Source organism: Muscardinus avellanarius (genome assembly GCF_963383645.1).
Source record: "Muscardinus avellanarius genome assembly, chromosome: 3".
NCBI classification, from domain to species: Eukaryota; Metazoa; Chordata; class Mammalia; order Rodentia; family Gliridae; genus Muscardinus; species Muscardinus avellanarius.
Genome location: NC_137788.1, coordinates 82,453,283 through 82,476,187, shown reverse-complemented (window position 1 = coordinate 82,476,187; position 22,905 = coordinate 82,453,283). Strand labels below are relative to the sequence as shown.

At 37.9% G+C, this 22,905-nt stretch overlaps 1 protein-coding gene across 1 annotated transcript in view; it reads left to right on the top strand.

The window, feature by feature from the left end:
* The window catches only part of EVI5 (ecotropic viral integration site 5), a gene marked incomplete at both ends in the record, with an annotated part of 177,174 nt that overhangs the window by 90,125 nt on the left and 64,144 nt on the right, over positions 1 to 22,905 (top strand). Inside the window, 4 exons of the mRNA XM_080691470.1 lie at positions 2,830 to 2,970; positions 6,692 to 6,850; positions 12,253 to 12,399; positions 15,591 to 15,686. Coding sequence (XP_080547596.1) covers positions 2,830 to 2,970; positions 6,692 to 6,850; positions 12,253 to 12,399; positions 15,591 to 15,686 — 543 coding nt within the window. The remainder of the gene's footprint in view (positions 1 to 2,829; positions 2,971 to 6,691; positions 6,851 to 12,252; positions 12,400 to 15,590; positions 15,687 to 22,905) is intronic.

The following is a 22,905-nucleotide window of genomic DNA, read 5'->3' as shown; positions in this document are numbered from 1 at the left end:
TGCAAAAAAATCTTTTGAAACAGGGTTTCACTAGGTTGACGAGGCTGGTTTCAGTTCTATGATCCTCCTGTCTCAGCTTCCCAAGTACTGGGATTACAGGCATGTGTCACAACTCCTGGCTTAACTATTTCTTATTGAAGTAGAACATGCATAATTGGAATCAGTTGTGGAATGATTTCTCTACTGCTTGTATATTATCTGGAAAACTTACTTGATTTTTAGGGAAAAAGCAAGAATGCTGAAAGAAATAGCTAACAGAATCTTTGTTTTCTACCTTAGTAGTATTCTGGGCTTTATAATTTAGATAAGAATCTAAGTCTTACACTTGGAAAGACTTTGAATATTTGATGGAAAGAAATGTATTTGGGTCCAGTTCAAAAGTGGATTTCTTTCTGGGGGTGGGCAGTTCCAAGTCTGTGAAGTCCCATCTACTTGGAAGGCTGAAATAGAATTATTTGAGTCTTGGAGTTCAAGGCCAGCTTGTTTAACACTGAAACCCCATGTCAAAAAAGGAAAAAAAAAAAAAGCCGGGCATGGTGGCGCACACTTGGGAGGCGGAGACAGGAGGATCGCGCAGGTTCGAAGCCAGCCTTGCTTGTTTAGGAGACCCTGTTTCCAAATAAAAATATAAAAATAGGTCTGGGAGTGTAGCCCGGAGGTAGAAGGACTTCCAGGAATCCCAGTACCACCAAAAAAGAAAAAAAAGGAAAAAAAGAAAGAAAGAAAAGAAAGGATTTAAGTGGTTGTTGATATATTTTAAAATAGGAAGGAAGTTGGAAGGTTGAATTACGGTTAATTCTTTGCTTAGAGCATTCTTTTTTATGCATATGTAAAGATTTTTGATTTTCATTTCATAAAATGTTTGAAATCTATCATAAGAAGGTGTGTAATTTGTGAGGATTACTTAATTTCTTAATTCCTGTAGGCTAAAAAATTTATGTTCACCATAAAATATTTTAGAAATAGAAAATTTTATAGAATCAGGCCTTCAAGTATCAATAGTATATTAGTTTACCTACGGAGCTTTCCTTAAGGCCTAGTTATAGATCTCTAGTAACTCTCATGAGCACCTTATACTAAAAGGTGGGCCTTTTAGTGTGGTAAGAGATTGATCTAAGTCTTATATCCATCTAGTATATTTGGATTACTTTGTTAATAATTTCTTGACTATTGACATAAAGTAACAAATACACAGAGATTTGACACTCCAAGAAAATACAACAAAAACAGATTTTGGCCTATTTGTTACTATAAATGACATCATACTTTATACAGAGTCCTAATCAGTGGTTAATAAGTTTGTCATGTTGAAAAGCATTTTTAATCCTTTTGCTCTATAATTCTGATTAATGCTTTATTAACAAAGCAGAGTTACGCTTTCTGCATTCTCAAAATCAAACACAAGCTGTGCATCATGGTGCATGCTTGTAATCCTGGTACATGGAAATCTTAGGCAGAAAGATCAAAGATTTGCAGCGAGCCTCAGAAATTTAGTGAGACCCTGTTTCAAAATAAGAAACAGACTTGGGTGTAACTTGGAGGTAGAATTCCCCTTGAGTTCAACCCCCAGTACCCAAAACAAAACAAAACAAAAATACAATTACATATATTACTAGAGGGAATGTAAAAGACTGCTGCTGCTGCTGCTGCTTTGAAAAAGTTTGCCAATTTCTTAAATTAAATATAAAATAATTATCATCTGAGCCAACAGTTCTACCCTTAAGAGAATTGAAAACAAATTCACACAAACACTTTTACCTAAATGTTCATAGCCAAAATAGCCAAAAAGTACAAACCACCCAGATTTTTATTACCTGATGAGTGGATAAATAAAATGTGATATCCATACAATAGAATATTATTTGGCAATAATAAACCTTGAAAACATTGTTCTAAGTGAAATAAGTTAGCCACAAAATGCTACACTGTGTGGTTTCATTTATATGGAATGTCCAGAAAAGGCAAATCCATACAAATAGACACAGAAAGTGGATTCTAGGAACTTGGGGAATAGAGAATGAATGAATAATGACTGCTTATGGATGTAGGATTTCTTTTTTGAGTGATAAAAATATTCTGACATTAGGGGCCTAGGATGTAGCTCAGTGGCAAAGCACCTGCTTTGTAGGTGCAGCACTCTGGATTTGATCCCTGATTCCAAAAAGACAAAAAAGACCGTTGAAAAAAATATTCTGATATTAGATCATCGTGTTGGCTAAATAGCCCTGTGAATACTCTAAAATCCACTTTATAAGGGTGAGTTTTTAGTGGGGCATGGTACTGCCTGCTTGTAATTCTAGTACTTGGGAGGCTGAGACAGGAGGATTGCAGGTTTGCAGACAGCTTCAACTACTTAGGGAGGCCCTCTAAACCTTAGTGAGACCACGTTTCAAAATAAAGAATAGCCGGGTGTGGTGGCGCACACTTGTAATCCGCGCGCTTGGGAGGCGGAGACAGGAGGATCGCGCAGGTTTGAAGCCAGCCGCGCTGGCTTAAGAGACCTTGTTTCCAAAAATAAAAAATAGGTCTGGGAATGTAGCCCGGAGGTAGAAGGGCTTCCAGGAATCCCAGTACTACCAAAAATAAAATAAAATAAAATAAAATAAAATAAAATAAAATAAAAACTAGGGCTGAGGGAGTTGGTCAGAGGTAGGTTCAATCCCCAGTGCTGCAACAACAACAAAAAGGTGAGTTTTGTGGTTTGTGAATTATATTTCAACAAAACATATAAAACTATGTACAATTAAATATGGTACAAAATAGCTTAATATGTATTAAATATTATTTCTTAAAATTAAAAACCCCAAGTTAAATTTTTGCTCCCTTTAGAGGAACAACTCCTTTCCTGATGAGAATAACATTGCAAGGCTTCAGGAGGAACTCATCGCTGTGAAGCTGAGAGAAGCAGAGGCCATGATGGGTTTAAAAGAACTTAGACAGCAAGTCAAGGATTTAGAAGAACACTGGCAGGTATATCAACATATTTTATATGCTTTTTATTTTTTTAATTTTTTATTGGTGCATTGTAGTCATACATCTTAATGGGATACAAGATGGTGGAGTCATACGTGGACATCTCACCCATTTGGCCCTTACCCAGTTCCCACTCCATTCCCTCCCCCTCCCTCTTTCTCATGTTTAGCTTATTGATTGGCTTTGATAATGTATATCATGAACATTAGAGAATGATGTCCCTTGTCCCATCCCCTCAGCTAGGTCACCTTATTTGCTCATTTATAGCATCACCTTCTTCGTCTAGAGTTCCTCCTATGACCCATTTTCTCCCTAGCTTCCACGTATTAGAGAGAACATCTAATTTCTTACTTTTTCTGGCTGACTAATCTCACTTAGCATAATGTTCTCCATTTCCATCAATTTCCCTGTACCCGTAATTGTGTTCTTTTTTATGGCTGAGGTAAAATTCCATTGTGTACATATCCCATAGTTTTGTAATCCATTCATCTGTTGATGGACATTTTGGCTGGTTCCATAGTTTGGCAATTGTGAATTGTGCAGCCATGAACATAGATACGCATGTATTAGTTTGGTAGTTTGGTTTTCATTCTTTTAGGTAAATACCCAGAAGTGGTATTGCTGGATCATTGTTCGTTCCCATTCTTCTGAGGATCCTCCATAATGTTTTCCCAAGTGGTTGCACTAATTTGCAATCCCACCAACAATGTATTAGAGTTCCCATTTCTTCACATTCTCACCAGCATTTGTTGTTGTTTGTATTCTGAATGATTGCTATTCTCATTGGAGTTAGGTGAAATCTCAGGGTAGTTTTGATTTGCATCTCTCTGATTGCTAATGATGTTGAACATTTTTTCATGTATTTATTGGCCATTTGAATTTCTTCTTTTGTGAAGTATCTATTCAGTTCACTTGCCCATTTTTTGATTGAGTTATTGTTTTCTTAGTGATGTGTTTCTTGAGTTCGCTGGATGTTCTAGATATTAGTACTCTTTCGGAGGATTAGAAAATCTACTCCCATTCTCTTGGCTCTATATTGAGGTTTTTGATAGTTTGCTTTGCTATACAGTAGCTCTTCAGTTTAATGCAATCCCACGTATTGATTCGTCTTTTAGTTTCTTGTGCCTTTGGGGTCTTGTTGAGAAAGTTTTTACCTGTGCCTATATGTTGTAGTGTTGGACCTATGCCCTCTTCAAGGAGCCTCAAGGTCTCTGGTCTGATTTCCAGGTCTTTGATCCATCTTGAATTGACTCTTGTGCAGGGTGAGAAAGTGGGGTTTATTTTTATTTTCTGTATATGGTTAACCAGTTTTGCCAACACCATTTGTTAAACAGGCTATCTTTTTTCCATTGTATGTTCTTGGCCCCTTTGTCAAAAATTAATTGGCTATAAATGTACATTTTTGGTTTTGAGTCTTCTGCTCCATTGGTCTATGTATCTGTTTTTGTGCTAGTACCATGCTGTTTTTATAACTATGGCTTTGTAGAATAGTTTGAAATTGGGATTTGTGATTCTTCTTGTATGAGTTTTGTTACTGAAAACTACTTTGGCTATTCTGGTTTTTTTTGTTGTTGTTCCGAATGAATTTAAGGACTGATTTTCTATGTCTGTAAGGAATGGCCTTGGTAATTTAATGGGTATTGCATTGACTCTATAGATCACTTTTGGAAGTATGGCCATTTTGATTTCTATTTTATCTTTTATTTCAAGAATCAAAGAGAGTCAGGTATAGTAGTACAAACCTGTAATCGCAGTACTTGGGAGGCTGACACAGGAGGATCACAAGTTCAAGGCCAATCTTGGCAACTTAGTGAGACTCTGTCTCAAAATAATATTTTTAAAAAGGTCTGAAGGTGTAACTCAGAGTTACTGTACCCCTATGTTCAATCCCCTGCTGTACACATACATAAATCAAGAGAAACAATTTAAAGGTACTTTCATGTTATAAATGCTCTTAATTCTGACCTAAAGGTTTTCTCACTTTGAACTTATCTCCTGTTAGTCATCAGCTATTTTGAACTAGCACTGGTTGTTTGGTTTTTATTCTTTTTAAAAAGCATATAGGGACTTCCAGGAAGATGGCGACCAAGGGAAACAGCACATATCAGACCTGCTGACACCCAATCTCCACTATTTCAAAAACAGTGTTCTTATAAAAGCAAGAAAACGATTAGCCCTCATCCAGCCCCCATCCCATTCCCTCCCCTTCCTTCGATGGGATTGGCTGCAGGATCCTTACAGATACCAAAATTTGCAGATGCCCAAATCCCTTATATAAAATGGTATCATATTTGCATTATAACCAATGTGTATTATCCTGTGTACTTTATCTCTAGATTACTTATACTGCCTATTACAATGCAGATTTTTTTTTAATTGGTGCACTGTATTCATACATCATAGTGGGATACAAACTTTTGTAGACATACATGCACACATTGCCCAGTCAGCCCCCACCTGATCCCCACCCCATTCTCTCCCCATCCCTCCCTCCCATGCTTGGCTTAGTGGTTGACATCTAGTATTATAGCAATTTATCCAAAATTAAAAATGATAATCTCACATAACAGTTTCATTTGTCTGATACCAAGCTTTTGATGACTTAAAGATAACATTTCAATATTTCTTTTTACTTTCTTTCTTACCAGAGAATATTTTTTTTTCTATTTTTTTTAGGTGAAACTATCGATCCCATGCTTGTTTGGTGATTAACTTTGATACATTTGTTTATGTACCTCCTGCATTTTAAAGAGGCTCCATCCTCCCCTATTCCATACCCTCTGATTGGTCACCTTAGTTGCTTCACTATAGGGCCCTTTCAGTTGCCCCTTTCCTCCTAGTTTTTGCTGATTAGGGGAAGCATCTGATTTTTATTTTCTGCGATATTTTTCTGTGCATGCCACGTTGCAAATACCGATCCCACTCTTGACGGCCCCAGTAGTGGCCTGGCTACCCTGTGGACTGATCCAGACCTCTCTGGCTCAAGTGGCGGTGCCAGAGCTTTAAAAAAAATACATCAAAAAAACCTATTTTGCCAAAGTATCAGGCTGCAATAAACTGAAAATGAAAAAATAAGAGTTGGTCCTTCACAAATATTTTGAGAAATACTGCCTTTAATTTCTAATATTACTTCTTAATGTATGTCTCTATTTTTATTTCCTTTTCTTGGCATTGAAGATAATGTGAAATATATCTTATAAAAATTAGAATGAAAGTTATAATCTTTTTTTTTTTTGGTGGTACTGGGGTTCCTGGAAGCCCTTCTCCCTTTGGGCTACACTCCCAGACCTTTTTTTTTTTTAATTTATTTGGAAACAGGGTCTCTTAAGCCAGCGAGGCTGACTATGAACCTGCGCGATCCTCCTGTCTCCACCTCCCAAGCGCGGGGATTACAAGTGTGCGCCAGCACGCCCGGCGAAATTTATATTCTTTACAAGAGTTATACTCAGAATATAGATAAAAATTTTCTTAATTACATTAAGTTTATATCCCTGGTGTGCTACTTAGTAGCTATATGACTTTCCTGAAGTTATGTGATCACAATGTCTATTTCTTTTATCTATAAAATGAAGACAATAATGCCCTTTAAGATTTTCTGGGATTAAATAATATATGGAGCATGCTTTATATGGTATCAGTCTTGAAACACATATTCTGTAGGTTAGCTCTTGTTTTGATACTGAGAGTATTTGTTACAATATAATTTTTTATGCTTTAGCGCCACTTAGCTCGTACTTCTGGGAGATGGAAAGACCCACCTAAGAAAAATGCTGTTAATGAGTTACAAGATGAACTGATGACCATTCGGCTTAGAGAAGCTGAAACACAGGCAGAAATAAGAGAAATTAAACAAAGGATGATGGAAATGGAAACACAGGTATGATTGGAAAGCCCAGTAGGTTTTCCTACAGATCAAGGTTGTATACACAGATTGTATCAGTAAAGGGTGAGGTATAAAACTGTCTAGTCTGTACTTTTCTAGCCCAAATGAAGTGGGCTACAAATTATTATTTTTTACTTCAGAGACTTAATCTTTGCTTTGACCCATTCAACAAGGTTTAAGCAAGTTAGACTCCCTTTCATTGTATTAGGTAAAACTCACAAGGCAGCCTTGTACCGCTTGAAAGGAACATTCATGTAGAGAATGATTTCTCAGCCACAGCACTTAACATTTTGGGCTAGAAAATTCTTTGTTTTGTGGAGCTGACCTGCACTGTAGAATGTTTAACTGTACCTCAGGCCTCTACTTCCCAGATGCCAGTAACATCTCTCCTACTCTGGGGTAGATAACCAGAACATTTGTAATTGTCCCCTGGGGGGCAATTTCCCCAATTGGGACTCAGAAATGTAGAATGATTTAAATGATACTTCTTCAAGTTATGTAATGGGATAACCCTGAGTAGTCAGTTTTAAAATTGTCCTTATCAAGTCCTTTCTTATTCTTATGAATCTGTCTTAAATGTACTTGACTTAAGATCTGCAGACCTTTTTCCAAAACTCATTTTTATTGTAAAAGTAAACCAGATTCCCTTTGTAGCTGTCCCTTGATATTCATGGGATTGGTTGCAGGATCCTTACAGATACCAAAATTTGCAGATGCCCAAATCCCTTATATAAAATGGTATCATATTTGCATTATAACCAATGTGTATTATCCTGTGTACTTTATCTCTAGATTACTTATACTGCCTATTACAATGCAGATGGTATGTACGCAGTTGTTATATTGTTTGGAGAATAATGACAAGAAAAAAGTTTGTACTTTATTTTATGTTCAATACAGATGCATTTTTTTGATCCTTGATCCTTGGTTGAACCCATGTATATGGAGGGCTGACTGTACACTGACTGCTGTTTGGTTTTCAAACAGTTTATTCAGTCAGTAGGGGGCATAGTTAACTCACGTCTCATTCTGGGTTTTAGTGTGCAAAATAATGAGCCTATTTCAAATATAGTAACATAAATATGTAATTTCTTTAGAGTAAGTATATCTTGCTTTACATTTTTCAAAGTTATTTTCTTGTATTTTTCTATGTAATTAAAAGTAACACTGGCCGGGCGTGGTGGCGCATGCTTGTAATCCCTGCGCTTGGGAGGCAGAGACAGGAGGATCGTACAGGTTTGAAGCCATCCGCGCTGGATTAAGAGACCCTGTTTCCAAAAATAAAAAATAGGTCTGGGAGTGTAGCCCGGAGGTAGAAGGGCTTCCAGGAACCCCAGTTCCACCAAAATAAAAAAAGAAGAAAAGTAACACTGAAGAGATCTTGTAAGATTACAGAAAGTAAAATATCTAGGTTTTTTGTTTTGTTTTTTTGTTTGTTTGTTTGGTGGTACTGGGGTTCCTGGAAACCCTTCTACCTTCGGGCTACACTCCCAGACCCATTATATATATATTTTTAATTTGGAAACAGGGTCTCTTAAGCCAGCGAGGCTGTCTTTGAACCAGCGCGATCCTCCTGTCTCCACCTCCCAAGTGTGGGGATTATAAGTGTGCGCCACCACGCTCGGCGAAATATCTAGGTTTAATAATGGGAATTTTTTTTGTGCGTGTGTGGTACCGGGGGTGGAACCAGGGGCTTTTCTACCTCTAGGCTATACTTCCAGACCTATTTTATACTTTATTTGGAAACAGGGTCTTACTATGTTTTGCTGAGAGCCTCACTAGGTAGCTCAGGCTGGCTTTGAACCTGTGTGATCTTCCTGTCTCAGCCTTCTAAGCACTGGGATTACAAGTGTGCGCCACCATGCCCAGCTATAATGGGAAATTTTAATCTTTTTTTTTTTTTTTTTTTTTGGTGGTACTGGCGGTGGAACCCAGAGGCCTTCTACCTCTGGGCTATACTCCCAGACCTATTTTATATTTTTATTTGGAAACAGGGTCTCATGAAGTTGCTGAGAGCCTCACTAAGTAGCTGGGGCTGGCTTCGAACCTGTGTGATCCTCCTGTCTCAGCCTCCCAAGCGCGGGGATTACAAGCGTACACCACCACGCCCGGCTGGAAATTTTATTCTTATAACCAAAATTTATCTTAGTTTTGATAATTAAAATGTAAGCATAACTTTTAAACCAGTATTGAGGATTTTTCTCACAGTAATTAGAGGTGAATGAATCAAATTTAACAAACATGATTTTGAGAACTTTGTGAAACCCAAAGCACTTTCCCAGCCATTAAAGGACCTACACTTTAGAAACGGGCATGCACAGACTGTATTTAGCATGCATTATTCAGAAATCTGTTAAGTAGCCGGGCGTGGTGGCACACGCTTGTAATCCCCGCACTTGGGAGGCGGAGACAGGAGGATCGCGCAGGTTCGGAGCCAGCCACGCTGGCTTAAGAGACCCTGTTTCCAAATAAAAAAATTTAAAAATAGGTCTGGGAGTGTAGCCCATGGGGGTGTAGCCCGGAGGTAGAAGGGCTTCCAGGAACCTCAGTACCACCAAAAAAAAAAAAAAAAAGAAATCTGTTAAGTATAGAGTTAGAACTTGCTATGGAAAATCGGAAAGGAAAATTAAAATTCCAAATAGATGCTTTGGAGAAGGGCTTTCTAAGCAGTTTCTATTATGTACCATGCCAGACTAGTAAGTATGATCTTGAATAAATTTTGCCATCACCTAGGTTGGTGACACTCCATGAAATTCTATCATTGAAAGTGAGAAAAAGGGTGGTATTATAGTGTTGGTAGCATATAGTGATCTAAAGAATATTTATGTCAGCCAGGCATGGTGGTGCATGCCTGTAATCCCAGTACTTTGGAGGTTGAGACAGGGGGACCACAGGTTCAAGGTTATCCTTAGCAAATCAGTGAGATCTTCAGCAACCTATTGAAACCCTTTATCAAAGTAGAAAATAAAATAGGGCTGGAATAGTTCAGAGGTAGAATGCCCGGCTTCAATCCTCAGTACTCCTCCCAAAAAAAAAAAAAAAAAGTATTATGTTAAACACCCATATATCAGCTTCCAGACTGAGATTTGTCTTTGTTGATATATTGATTCCTTCATTTTAAGGACTCTCAGAAATATCTATCTAGTAGGTGTACTATAGTTCATTATGCCATGTCCTCTTGCTGTGTACAGATTTCTGCTGTTTCAAATAGTGCCAGTCTGCACATTCTTATGTTTCCTCGTATTTTTTTCTCTTTTTGTTTTCAGCTGCTGTTGACATATTATTAAATTAACTGCTTCTTTCCTCCACTGTTGTCATCTGATGAGCCAACGTCCACCATTATTTTTCATTTATAACATTTCTTACCTTTTTCTCAGAGTTTTTGACATATTACAGTTATTTTACATTCCCTGCCAGATCATTTAATATCAGTGTTAATGTCTATTTTATTTTTATTTTTATTTTTTTGCAGTACTGAGGATGGAACTCAGGGGCATTCTACCCCCAAGCTATACCCCCAGCCCTATTTTTTATTCTTTATTTTGAAACAGGGTCTCACTGAGTTGCAATAGTCCTCACTAAGTAGCTGAGGTTGTCCTCAAACCACAATCCTCCTGTCTCAGCCTCCCAAATGCTGGAATTACAAGCGTGTGCCACTATGCCAGCTAATATCAGTGTTATATATGAGGCCATTTCTGCTGATTGCTCTCTCTCTTGCTGCTGCTGTTGTTTTTCCTGGCCATTTCCTAAATTGTAAGTTTTTATTGAGAGCTGGATATTTTGTATAGGACAGCAATGTAAGGAAGGTCACTTTTAATGCCTAGAAATGGGTCTACTTTTCCTTCTGACAGGCCTTTCATGTGGGAGATTTGAGTTCCTATTGTCAGGAGATGGGCTGAGTTTGAGGTTTGTTGTTTCTGTGGTTATTCACAGTGTACCACAGGCTTTAAATTCCTGTGGACTGGTTTCCCAGACACTTTTCTTAGTATCTTTATTTCTTCCCTCTGCACACCTCCTCAGAAGTGGTGTGTCATAGCTGGGTGTGGTGGCACACACTTGTAATCTCAGTATTTGGGAGGCTGAGACAGGAGGATTGTGTTTCAAGGATAGCTTCAGCTACTTAGTGAGGCCCTCTGCCACTCATTGAGACCCTGTTTCAAAATAAAGAAAAAAAAATAGGGTGTGGTGTTCCTCAGAGGTAGAATGCCCCCTCAGTTCCATCCCCAGTACCCCCCCCCAAAAAAAAAAAAGTGTGGTGTGTCTCCAGCAGTGTTTTTCTGCTGATTGTTACAGACAGCTGGAAGTGCAGAGGTATTTTTCTGTTATTCTGATTAAAAACTTCAGTCTTAGGCTCCATTTTTTTTTTTTTTAAATCTGGGCTATTTGGCCTTTTAATGTTCCTGCCCACTCCCACTGTATAGTTTTAGGCCCCAAACATAGTCCTGCCTGTTCCCCCAAGTGATGTGGCTTTTACCCAAAGGGCAAATGTGTTTATTGGCCCTGCTCCAGTGTACTGAGATTTGGTGGGGTTAAGTAATTTGGCCAAGAATAATCAGTAAATGAGCTCAATTTTACCTGTCTTTGCTTATAAAAGTGTCTATTGTTTTATCAGGCGACTGATAGAATAATTTGGGGTTGGGAGAAGTCAAGCCTAGTCAAGCCTTGAGTAGGAAAAACTACCTCATGTTAGTCAAATCAAGTTCTGTATTTTTCTTAGCATGTCCTATAATTATCAGATGATATAATAAGCAGCTAGCATTTATTGAGTTTTTAAACAACCATGTGAGATATAGGGGCTATTTTTATATACATTTGTCAAATGAAGAAAGAGAGACTTAGAGACAGCAACTATTTTGCTTAATCACCAAATAGCAAAGCCAGAATTTACAAAAGCAGTTCATGATCCATGAAAGGAGACTGTGCTGTATGCATTGTGGGAGTGTGGAGGTACACATGATGCATTTTGTGACTTGAAGGAGTTCTTGGTTAAGTAAGTGATGAGGGTATCTTTTGATCAGTTTGGGCTTTCTTTGAGAACAGAAAACATGAGTTAAAAGTCAGCATTCCTCTATCTATCCACTTTTCACCCCTGTTGCCTCTTTCAGAAAAGAATATCTTGAAGTTGTGTGTAAACATTCTTATATTTTATATTATTTTTTGTATAAATGCCTTACTGAGTTATATGTGAGATTCTAATATGCACCACATGTATTCCTTTGGAGGATTAGGTTTTTAAAGCAGTTTTATATCATTTTTTTAGTATTTATTTGTTGAATAGAATTGGCCTATAATTAATAAACCTTTACAAAGTTGAAGTAGAAAATGGATAAGTAAAAAATTATTAAACATTTCAGCCCTTTTGTCTATACCATGCATAATTATATTTTTATCATTAGAACCAGATCAATAGTAACCATCTTCGAAGAGCTGAACAAGAGGTGATCAGTCTTCAGGAAAAAGTGCAGTATCTTTCTGCACAGAACAAAGGACTGCATACTCAATTAAGTGAAGCAAAGCGGAAGCAAGCAGAGATTGAATGCAAGGTGAATATGTCAAATGGCTGGTTTATGGTTTTGTTAATGTGATAATGCCTTTTATAGGTTTTCATCATGATTAGATTTTTTTTAAAAAAAGTCTATCTTTCTTCCCATTTTTCCTGAACTGTATGGTGGTTGTTTTCAAACCAAGTTAGCTTATCTTGCTTCTAGAATGGGTTTCAGACAAGAAACCTCATTTTCAACCACTTTCTTAGTTTCCTGCGTTGGCATTTGCTACTAGTGTCCATTTAAAATGTTTCTTCTGACCCATAAGCCTTTTAAAACTAAAGCTTTTTTTTTTTTTTTTTTTTTTTTTTTGCCATACTGGGGATGGAACCTGGGGCATGCTACCCCTGATCGACACCCCTAGCCTGCCCTATTTTCTATTATTTATTTATTTATTTATTTATTTATTTATTTATTTATTTATTTATTTATTTTTTGGTGGTACTGGGGTTCCTGGAAGCCCTTCTACCTCCGGGCTACACTCCCAGACCTATTTTTATATTTTTATTTGGAAACAGGGTCTCCTAAGCCAGTGCGCGCGGCTGGCTTCGAACCTGGCGATTCTCCTGTCTCTGCCTCCCAAGCGCGGGGATTACAAGCATGCGCCACCACGCCCGGCTTCTATTATTTATTTTGAAACAGGGTCTCCCTGAATTGTAGAGGGCCTAAGTAGCTGAGGCTTGTCTGTGAACCTGTGATCCTCCTGTCTCAGCCTACCAAATGCTGGGAATACAAGTGTGTGCCACCATGACCAGCTTAAAACCGAAACTTTTAATGAGTACAAAAACAAGTTATTTAGAAAGGTTGGGTTTCTCCTGCTTTGATTGCTATCTTATTAGTGGGAAGTTAATATTGCCATGTTTTCTGGGTAGGGCAGAGAGCAAAAGAAATGGGTCAGGAAAAATAGATACATTTCCCACTGTTTTTTAGTGTGTGTGTTTGTGTGTCATCAGAAGTCACCGGACACATGCTAGAGCACACCTGTAATCCCAGTGTTTGGGAGGCTGAGACAAGAGGATCGCAGGTTTGAGGCCAGCCATAGCAACTTAGAACCAGTTTCAAAACATAAAGGGTTTGGGATGTAGCTCAGAGGTAGAACCCCCCTGAGTTTAACCCTCATTACCACACACACACAAGGCACCAAAAATATTTGAAATCAAGTACAGTTTTTCCTGAAATAAATTTACAGTCTAGCAATGATGAAAGAAAGAGAAAGAAAGGAAGGGAGGGAGGGAGGAAAGGAAGGAGAGGTAGGTAGGTAGGTAGATATATAGGTATTAGGGGAATATGTGGAAGAGAAGGGGAGAGTATGTGTGTATGTGTAGGTGTTTGAGTGAGTGAAATAATTAAGATGTTAGTCATGAGCATTATTAGAATGGATTACTAGAGACAGCTATGAGATTTTAAAGTAAATTAGACATTGACCTAGTGGGTAGAAGTAAAGATGCGTTTTATATATTCCAGCCTCATGGTTCTATGAGAAATAAGACTTTCAGTGGTACACACAAAGCTGTAATTCCATCAGCTTGTTCTGGTGTCATTAAAAACCAACAGCGAAGTTATCAGTGTCACTGAAATCCAGAGATGAAATTACATCCTAATAAATATGCATGGCTGTAACAATTGACACTGACAGAAATCTGTAGGCAGTACTGAAATTTTTACTAACTTAAGCATAGTTTCTTTTGAAAGATATGAATAGACTAGTTTAAAAATAAAATGATAGGAAATGGGGTTTTATTAATCTGGTTTGTCATATTAATATCTGAGTTTCTATTATGTTAAATTGTATATGCTGATTTATCTTTAATAGAGAACTAAATTTAATTTTTTTTCCATTCCTGGGGATAGAACCCAGGCAGGGGCATTCTACCTCTGAGCTACACCCCCTGCCCTATTTTTTTTTCTTTATTTTGAAACAGGGCTCACTGAGTTGCAAAGGGCCCACTAAGTAGCTGAGGCTGTCTGCAAACCCGGGTCCTCTTTTCTCAGCTTCCCAAATGTTGGGATTACAAGTGTGCACTACCACGCCTGGCTAAATTAAATCTTGTTATTATTTATGTTTTCTTTAAACATTTTGACATTGCTTAATTTATATTGCTCCATAGATATTGATAGATATCTTAGCACCTGTTAGTGAAGTAAAATGTTGGAAATCAATATTTGTGAAACTTGTTGATGAAAATAGGTGTCTTATCTGAATTTACCTAGGTAATGGGTACAGATTCAGAATATTAGAAGATTTTATTTATTTATTTATTTATTTATTTATTTATTTATTTATTTATTTATTTATTTATTTGGTGGTACTGGGGTTCCTGGAAGCCCTTCTACCTCCGGGCTACACTCCCAGACCTATTTTGTACTTTTTTAATTTTGGAAACAGGGTCTCTTACGCCAGTGCGGCTGGCTTCGAACCTGCGCGATCCTCCTGTCTCCGCCTCCCAAGCGCGGGGATTACAAGTGTGCGCCACCACGCCCGGCAGAATATTAGAAGATTTTAAGAACTGATCTAGGATTTTACTTAATATTTAGTATCTCATTGTAAAGTATGTTATGGAATGCTGACTGCTCTCCCCATGTTAATAAGCTATGTATAGATTTATTGATTCTTTGGTAGTATCTTTTCAGAGTTTAATTGTCACTGTAGCACCTAGTAGCTACTGATTAAATGTAAATGTTTCCTTATTATACTAGAAAAATTCAGGAACAAATTAACTTTTTTATATAAATCTGAGTCATTTTTAATTATATGTGATTATATCTTATGATTTGTTGATAACTGATTATTAAAGCTCATTTTTCATTTATGCAAAATGTTAGGATTTTAAGAAATAATGTTATTTTCCCTGTATGACTGAATTGGAATATTCTCACTTAAAGGTAAAATGATTCAGTTCTATTATATCCAGTTTCACATTCCAAAACACTCTGAAACCCAAAAGTTTTGTTTATAAATTTCACACTGATTAGTTTGGAAGCAAAAACCTGATTTGAATTGACACATGGTCATTTATAATTTGTTTTTATCCCACTTCATGTGGCTATTTATACTCTTACATTATAGATGCCACCTCAAACCCTGCTGGATACTAATGTATGACTTATGTACCTTATTATTTTCTAAAATCTAAAAAAACCCTCAGTTCCAAACACACCTGGTTTATTTATTTTGTTGTTTCCCACCCTAGAATAAGGAAGAAGTGATGGCTGTGAGACTCCGGGAGGCAGATAGCATAGCGGCTGTGGCTGAACTACAACAGCACATTGCTGAGCTTGAAATCCAGGTACCGTGTGGCAGTGATAAAGAACATCTAAGTGTAATGTAGTGGCCCCCACTTCCCTGTGTACTGAACAGTGACTTATATTTCCAACCTGATTGTGATTCTATTTTCAATACTTACTCATTTCTGAGTCCTTCTTTTGTTTTGTTTTGTTTTGTTTTTTGTACTGGGGATTGAACCCAGAAACATTCTACCTCTGAGCTGCACCCTCAGTCCTATTTTATTTTAATTTTTTTTTGAAACAGGGTCATGCTAGATTGCTGACAGTCTTACTTAAGTTGCTGAGGCTGGTCTTAGCCTGCGATAATCTTGTCTCAGCCTCCCAAGTACTGGGATTCCAGCTATGTGTCACTATGCCGAGCTCTGAGTCCATTTTTAAAAATTGTATGTATATAACATAAAACTTACTATTTGTTTGTGTTGTGGTACTAGGGATTGAACCCAGGGACATTCTACCTCTGAGCTACATCCCCAGCCCTATTTTTTATTCTTTATTTTGAAACAGGGTCTCACTAAGTTGTGGAGAGCCTCACTAAGTAGCTGAGGCTGGCCACAAACCTGTGATCCTTTTGTCTCAGCCTCCCAAATACTGGGATTATAAGCATGTACCATCACGCCCAGCTCCCAAACATACTGTTTTAAAGTATACAATTCTGTGGGGGTTAGTGCACTCATATTATTGTGCAGCCATCACCACCATCCAGCGTTTTCATCTTCTCTAACTGAATATCTCTGTCCTTTAAACATTAACTGTACGTTCCCTTCTCCCTCCAGCCCCCAGCAACCACTATTCTCCTTTCTGTCACTGTGGATTTGACTACTTTAGGTACCTCATAGAAGTGAAGTCATACAATATTTGTATTTATTTGACTTAATAAGTATAAATATCTTTTGGGTCCCTGCATTTATTTATTTTCATATAAATGGCACCTAGAAGAAGAGTTTCTGGGTCATGTAGTAATTCTATTTAATTTTTTTGTGGACTTACTGTATTATTTTCAACAGCAGCTATATTTATCTCCACCAGCAGTGCCCAAAGGTTTCATTTTCTTTTTATTGGTGCATTGTAATTATACATCAAAATGGGGTTCAGAGTGATAGAATGTATATAGCATTTGGTATGTTTTTCTCTGGGTCCCACTCTATTCCCTCCACCTCCCTTTATTAAAATTGGTATTGAGCTGGGCATGGTGACACATACCCTGTAATTCCTGCACTTAGGAGACTGAGACAGGAATATCACAGGTTTGAGGACAGGCTCAGCAACATAGTGAGACTCTCAGCAACATAGCAAGATCCTGTTTCTAAACAAAATAAATAAATAAATAAATACATAAATAAATAAAATAAAGGATTGGGAGGCGGAGACAGGAGGATTCACAGTTTACGGATAGCCTCAGCACTTAGTGAGGCCCTCTGCAACTCAGTGAGACCCTGTTTCAAAATAAAGAATAAAAAATAGGGCTGAGGGTATAGTTCAGAGGTAGAAAAAAAAAAAAAAAAGGATTGGGAATGTAGATCAGAGGCAGAATGTCTCTGGGTTCAATCTTCAGTACCACAATAAACAAACAAACTAATGAAATAAAAATAAAAAATGAAAAAAGGCTGAGGGTGTAGCTCAAATGTAGAATATCCCTGGATTTAATCCCCAGTAGTACAAAAAAAGTAAATATGCTTTGTTACTTTGAATTCCCTTACCATATTGCACAATATAGTAAGGTAGTAAGTTTCTTATATGAGAAAAGTATTATGTTTAAAGTCTTATGTCTTCCAAATTTGGATTGTTTGTTTGGTTTGGTTGATGGTGGTTGATTTGAGATGTTTTACTATGTTGCCCAGGCTAGTCTTGAACTCCTGGGTTTAAATGAAACCTCTATCTTTGCTTACCACCTGGCTAAGACCGTAAGTATGTGCCATCACTCCCAGCTCAAAGGTTTTGATTATATTTACTTCAAATCTCAATGCAGTTTTGTTATAACATTTAGGATTTTTTCCACCTGAATTTTGTTTTTATGTTTTTTTATTTAAATTTAAGGTAATTATTTTCCAAACATATATTGTATTTTGGCCTCTTTTATGTGTGTGTGTGGTACTGGGAATGGAACTCAGGGGCCTTCTACCTCTGGGCTACACTCCCAAACCTATTTTGTAATATATAATTTAGAAACAGGATCTCACAAAGTTGCTAAGAGCCTCACTAAGTACCTAAGGCTGGCTTCGAACCTGCGCGATTCTCCTGTTTCAGCCTCCCAAAGTACTGGGATTACAAGCATGCACCACCATGCTTGGCTTAGCCTCATCTTTTGATCTCAATGAAAAGTAATCACATGAACTGGGCATGGTGGTGCACGTTTGTAATCTCAGTATTTGGGAGGCTGAGACAGAAGGATTGCAGGCTCGAGGATGGCCTCAGCAAGTAGTGGTACCCTATTTCCAAAAAAAGTAATTAGCCGGGCGTGGTGGCATACGCTTGTAATCGCCGCACTTGGGAGGTGGAGACAGGAGGATCGTGCAGGTTTGGAGCCAGCCGCACTGGCTTAAGAGACCCTGTTTCTAAATAAGAAAGTATAAAAGTAGGTCTGGGAGTGTAGCCCAGAGGTAGAAGGGCTTCCGGGAACCCCAAGTACCACCAAAAAAAAAAAAAAAAAAAAGTAATCAGTTATTTGAATCATGCTATCATAGGCTTTTCTAGTTTGTATTATTATTTTTTTTTTGTACTGGCGATTGAACTCAGAGATATTCTACCTCCAAATTATTACTCCATTCCAATTTTATTTCTTAATTGGAAACAGGGTCTCAGTTGTGGAGGGTTTTGCTAAGTTGCTGGGGTTGGCTTTGAACCTGCAATTTCTCCTCTGTCTCACCCTCCCAAGTACTGGGATTACAAGCAAGCACTACCACACTCAGCTAGTTTGTATTTCTCTAACATCGATAAAATTATAAAAATTTGATACATTTCTATATCTTAGTCACAAAATCCCAAGATTTAAATATTTCTTTTGTTAATTCTGAAATCCTTATTAAATGGAAAACTTAGAATGCTATGTGTTTTGTATACAATTAAATATGTATTTTATGCTGGGTGTGGTGGCGCACGCTTGTAATCCCCGTGCTTGGGACATGGAGACAGGAGGATCACACAGGTTAGAAGCCAGCCTCTTTGGCATAAGAGACCCTGTTTCCAAATAATATGTATGTATGTATGTATGTATGTGTGTATGTATGTATGTATGGGAATGTAGCCTGGAGGTAGAAGGGTTCCATCCCCAGTACCACCACTAAAAAAAAAATTATATTATTTTGAAAAATAGGAGATAGATGTACAGTATTTGGTTTTTTTTTGTTGTTGTTTTTTTAACAGCTCTCCCATCTGTTCCCCCACGCCAAGTCCCTGATAACCACCATTCTATTTTCTTTTCTTTTCTTTTCTTTTTTTTTTTTTGTGGTTCTAGGGTTCCTGGACCCTTCTATCTCCGGGCTACACTCCCAGACCTATTTTATATATTTTTAAAATTTGGAAACAGGGTTTCTTAAGCCAGTGAGGCTGGCTCCGAACCAGCGCGATCCTCCTTTCTCCAGCTCCCAAGCGCGGGGATTACAAGCGTGGGCCACCATGCCCAGCCTCATTCTATTTTCTAGTTATAACTTTTTTTAAGTTCTACATATAAGTGTGATAATGGGGTGTTTAACTTTCTGTGCCTGGCTCATTTCACTTAACATAATATCCTCCAGGTTTATCCATGGTGTCACAGTGACAGGATTTCCCCATTCTATCAGTAACATTTCCTTCTCTTTTAAGGCTAAATAGTATTCCATTGTGTGTATTTATTACATCTACTGATAGAATTTAGTTTGACTCCATATCTTTGATATAGTGAATAATGTTTCATACATCTCTTCAGCATACAAATTTAATTTCCTTTGGACATATACCTCATAATAGTATTACTGGGTCATGTGACAATTCGATTTTAATTTTTTGAGGAACCTCATCTGTTTTTTATAATGGTTATACTAATTTAATTCACATCAATAGTGTGTAAGCATTCCCCTTTTCTCTACAGCCTCTCTAACACTTGAAATCTTTTCATCTTTTTGATGATACTTATTTTAACAGATATTAGGTGATGAGATTTTTCTTCTCAATAGGAGTATATAGCATTCGTTAGCTGTTGATAAAGATCACTAATATCCTGATGGACATATTTACTGGTATTTTTTCAGCATTAACCCTGCTCATGCATATTGCCTGTGTTGTTCTTGGCCATTTTGTCCAACTTACATCTTCTCTGGATTTTCACTTCTTTTCATTCTCTTCTTTCTTGTTTAACTGTTGTTTTCATTTATCTTTACCAGTTCTACATTGTTTGTGTTCCTCTATGTACCCAGGTTTTTGTCTTTTAAAATTTGTATCAATCCAGGCATGGTGATGCACGCTTTTAATCCCAGTACTTGGGAGGCTGAGACAGGAGAACATTTGTGGCCAGCCTCAGCTACTTAGTGAGGCCCTCTGCAACTTAGTGAGAACTTGATCCAAAATAAAGAATAAAAAGTAGGACTGGTGGTATAGCTTGGAGACAAAATGCCCCTGAGTTCAATCCCAAGAACTGCCAAAGAAAGAAAAAAAAAAAAAAGAAAAAAAAAAAAGAAAAAAAAAAAGAAAAAAAAAAAAGAAAAAGAAAACCAAAATCAAAGGTCTCATTTTCATGGCTTAAGAAACCATTTTTTTTTTTTTTAAGACGTAGATAATTGTTCATTAGGAGTCATAACTTGGTTAAGTGCCTACAGGAGTCATTCTGGTTTTTTTTCTTTCTTTTTTTTTTTTTGGTGGTACTGGGGTTCCTGGAAACCCTTCTACCTCCAGGCTACACTCCCAGACCTATTTTATATTTTTATTTGGAAACAGGGTCTCTTAAGCCAGCAAGGCTGGCTTTGAACCAGCACGATCCTCCTGTCTCCGCCTCCCAAGCACAGGGTTTACAAGCGTGTGCCACCACGCCCGGCCTTTTTTTTTCTTTTTTTTTAACTTTTATTTATAAGTGGGGCATATTGGAGATGGTGTACATTTAGACTGTTTGGTGCCCTCTTTCCCCTTCCTCCCTCACAACACTGAATGTCCAGATTAGCCATGCTATATTGCTGTTCTCATACTTTTACACATATTCGGATGTAGCTCCTCCACTAACCAACCTCAGCCCTCTTCCCCTCCTAGCCTTCCGTTCTAGCTTTGCTGAGGTTCCCCTCCGATGTCTGGAGTCCCTCTGGTGTCCCCAGTGCCTGGCTGACCTCACTCAATGCTCTCCAGGTCTTTCCATCTTCTTGCGAATGCCATGATTGTTCTTCTTTGTAGCTGAATAGAACTCCATTGTGTGTATTTCCCCTAATTTTTATTTATTTATTTATTTATTTATTTGGTGGTACTGGGATTCCTGGAAGCCCTTCTACCTCCGTTCTACACTCCCAGACCTATTTTGTACTTTTTTATTTTTGGAAACTGGGTCTCTTAAGCCAGCGCATCTGACTTCGAACCTGCGCGATCCTCCTGTCTCAGCCTCCCAAGCGCGGGAATTACAAGCGTGCGCCACCATGCCTGGCTATTTCCCCTAATTTAAAAATTATTTATTTATTATTATTTTTTGTGGGTCAGGGCATTTGACCTCTGAACTACAGCCCCTGCCCTATTTTTATTCTATATATTTTGAAACAGGGTCTCACTAAATTACAGAGGGCCTCACTAAGTAGCTGTGGCTGTCCACAAACCATGATCCTCTGGTCTCGGCCTCCCAAATGCTGGGATTACAAGCATGCACCACCATGCCCGGCTTATTTCACATAATTTTGCAATCCATTCATCTGTTGATGGAGACCTGGGTTGGAAGAAACCATTTTTTAAATTGTAAATATATAATTATAATTCTTCTTCAGCCTTAACCATTTCTCCTTGATCAGTAATTTTTTTAAACCATTAAAAATTTTATTAGGCGGGCATGGTGGCACATGTTTGTAATCCCAGCTCTTGGGAGGCTGAGACGGGAGGATCGCACAGGTTCAAAGCCAGCCTCAGCTACTTAGTGAGGCTCTCAGCAACTTAGTGAGACCCTGTTTCCAAATAAAAGTATAAAATGGGTCTGGGAGTATAGCCCAGAGCTAGAAAAGCCCCTGGGTTCCACCCCCAGTACCACCAAAAAAAAAAAAAAAAATTTATTAAGCACAATATACAGAAAAATTCATAAGACAGAACCACATGTTCTGTTTAAAACATTACACATTTAACTGTCATGGTCAAGATAGAGAAGGAGTGCCTATGCTCCAGAAGTCTGCCCAGTCACATCCTGCATCTTACTGACTTCTGTGGTCACCACTGCATCACTGCTCCTCTTAGTTTGTCAACTCTGTGCATTTTTAATCCTTAAAATTTAGTTTTCCAGTTGTGTATGAAGTCATGTTGAATACTTAAGTCATTGTTTTTATTGCATGTATTTTATTTTTTAAATACATCACAGTGAGCTGGGCGTGGGGGCGCACGCTTGTAATCCCCGCGTTTGGAAGGCTGACACAGGAGGATCGCACTGGTTCAGAGCCAGCCTCAGCTACTTAGTGAGACCCTGTTTCCAAATAAAATATAAAACAGGTCTGGGAGTATAGGCTGGAGGTAGAAAGCCTCTGCGTTCCACCCCCAGTACCACCAAAAAAACCCAAACAAACAAACAAAAACATCACAGTGTATCTAGCCTACTGCTAGTAGACATTTGTGCATTTCAAGGTTGGGACTGTTATGAACAGTCCTGTGATTCTGAGCAATCTGTACACTGCATTGACCATATGTACACAGCTTCTCTAGTGTGTATATCAAGGTGTGGTGTGCAGGGCTTGCAGATCTTCATCTTGACTTTCCACAGTGCTTGTAGTACTTTAGATTCTTTACAGTAGCATATGAAAGCTGTTGATTCACACCTTTTCCAGCGTGTGATGGTGCCACGTGTTTTCATTTTTTTCCAATCTGGCAGACATGCAGTAAAATATTATCTTGGTTTTTAATTTATGTTCATGTCATTACTAAAGAGGTTATCCATTTAAATTTTCTTTTTTGTAAAGTGCTTGTTAAAGTCTTTTGCTTACATTTTTTCTGTTGGATTGTCTGTCTATTTTATGGGTATGTAGTTCTTTGGATATGGATGTTATGTTCTGCCAATGTTTTACAAATATCTACTCTTACTCTGTA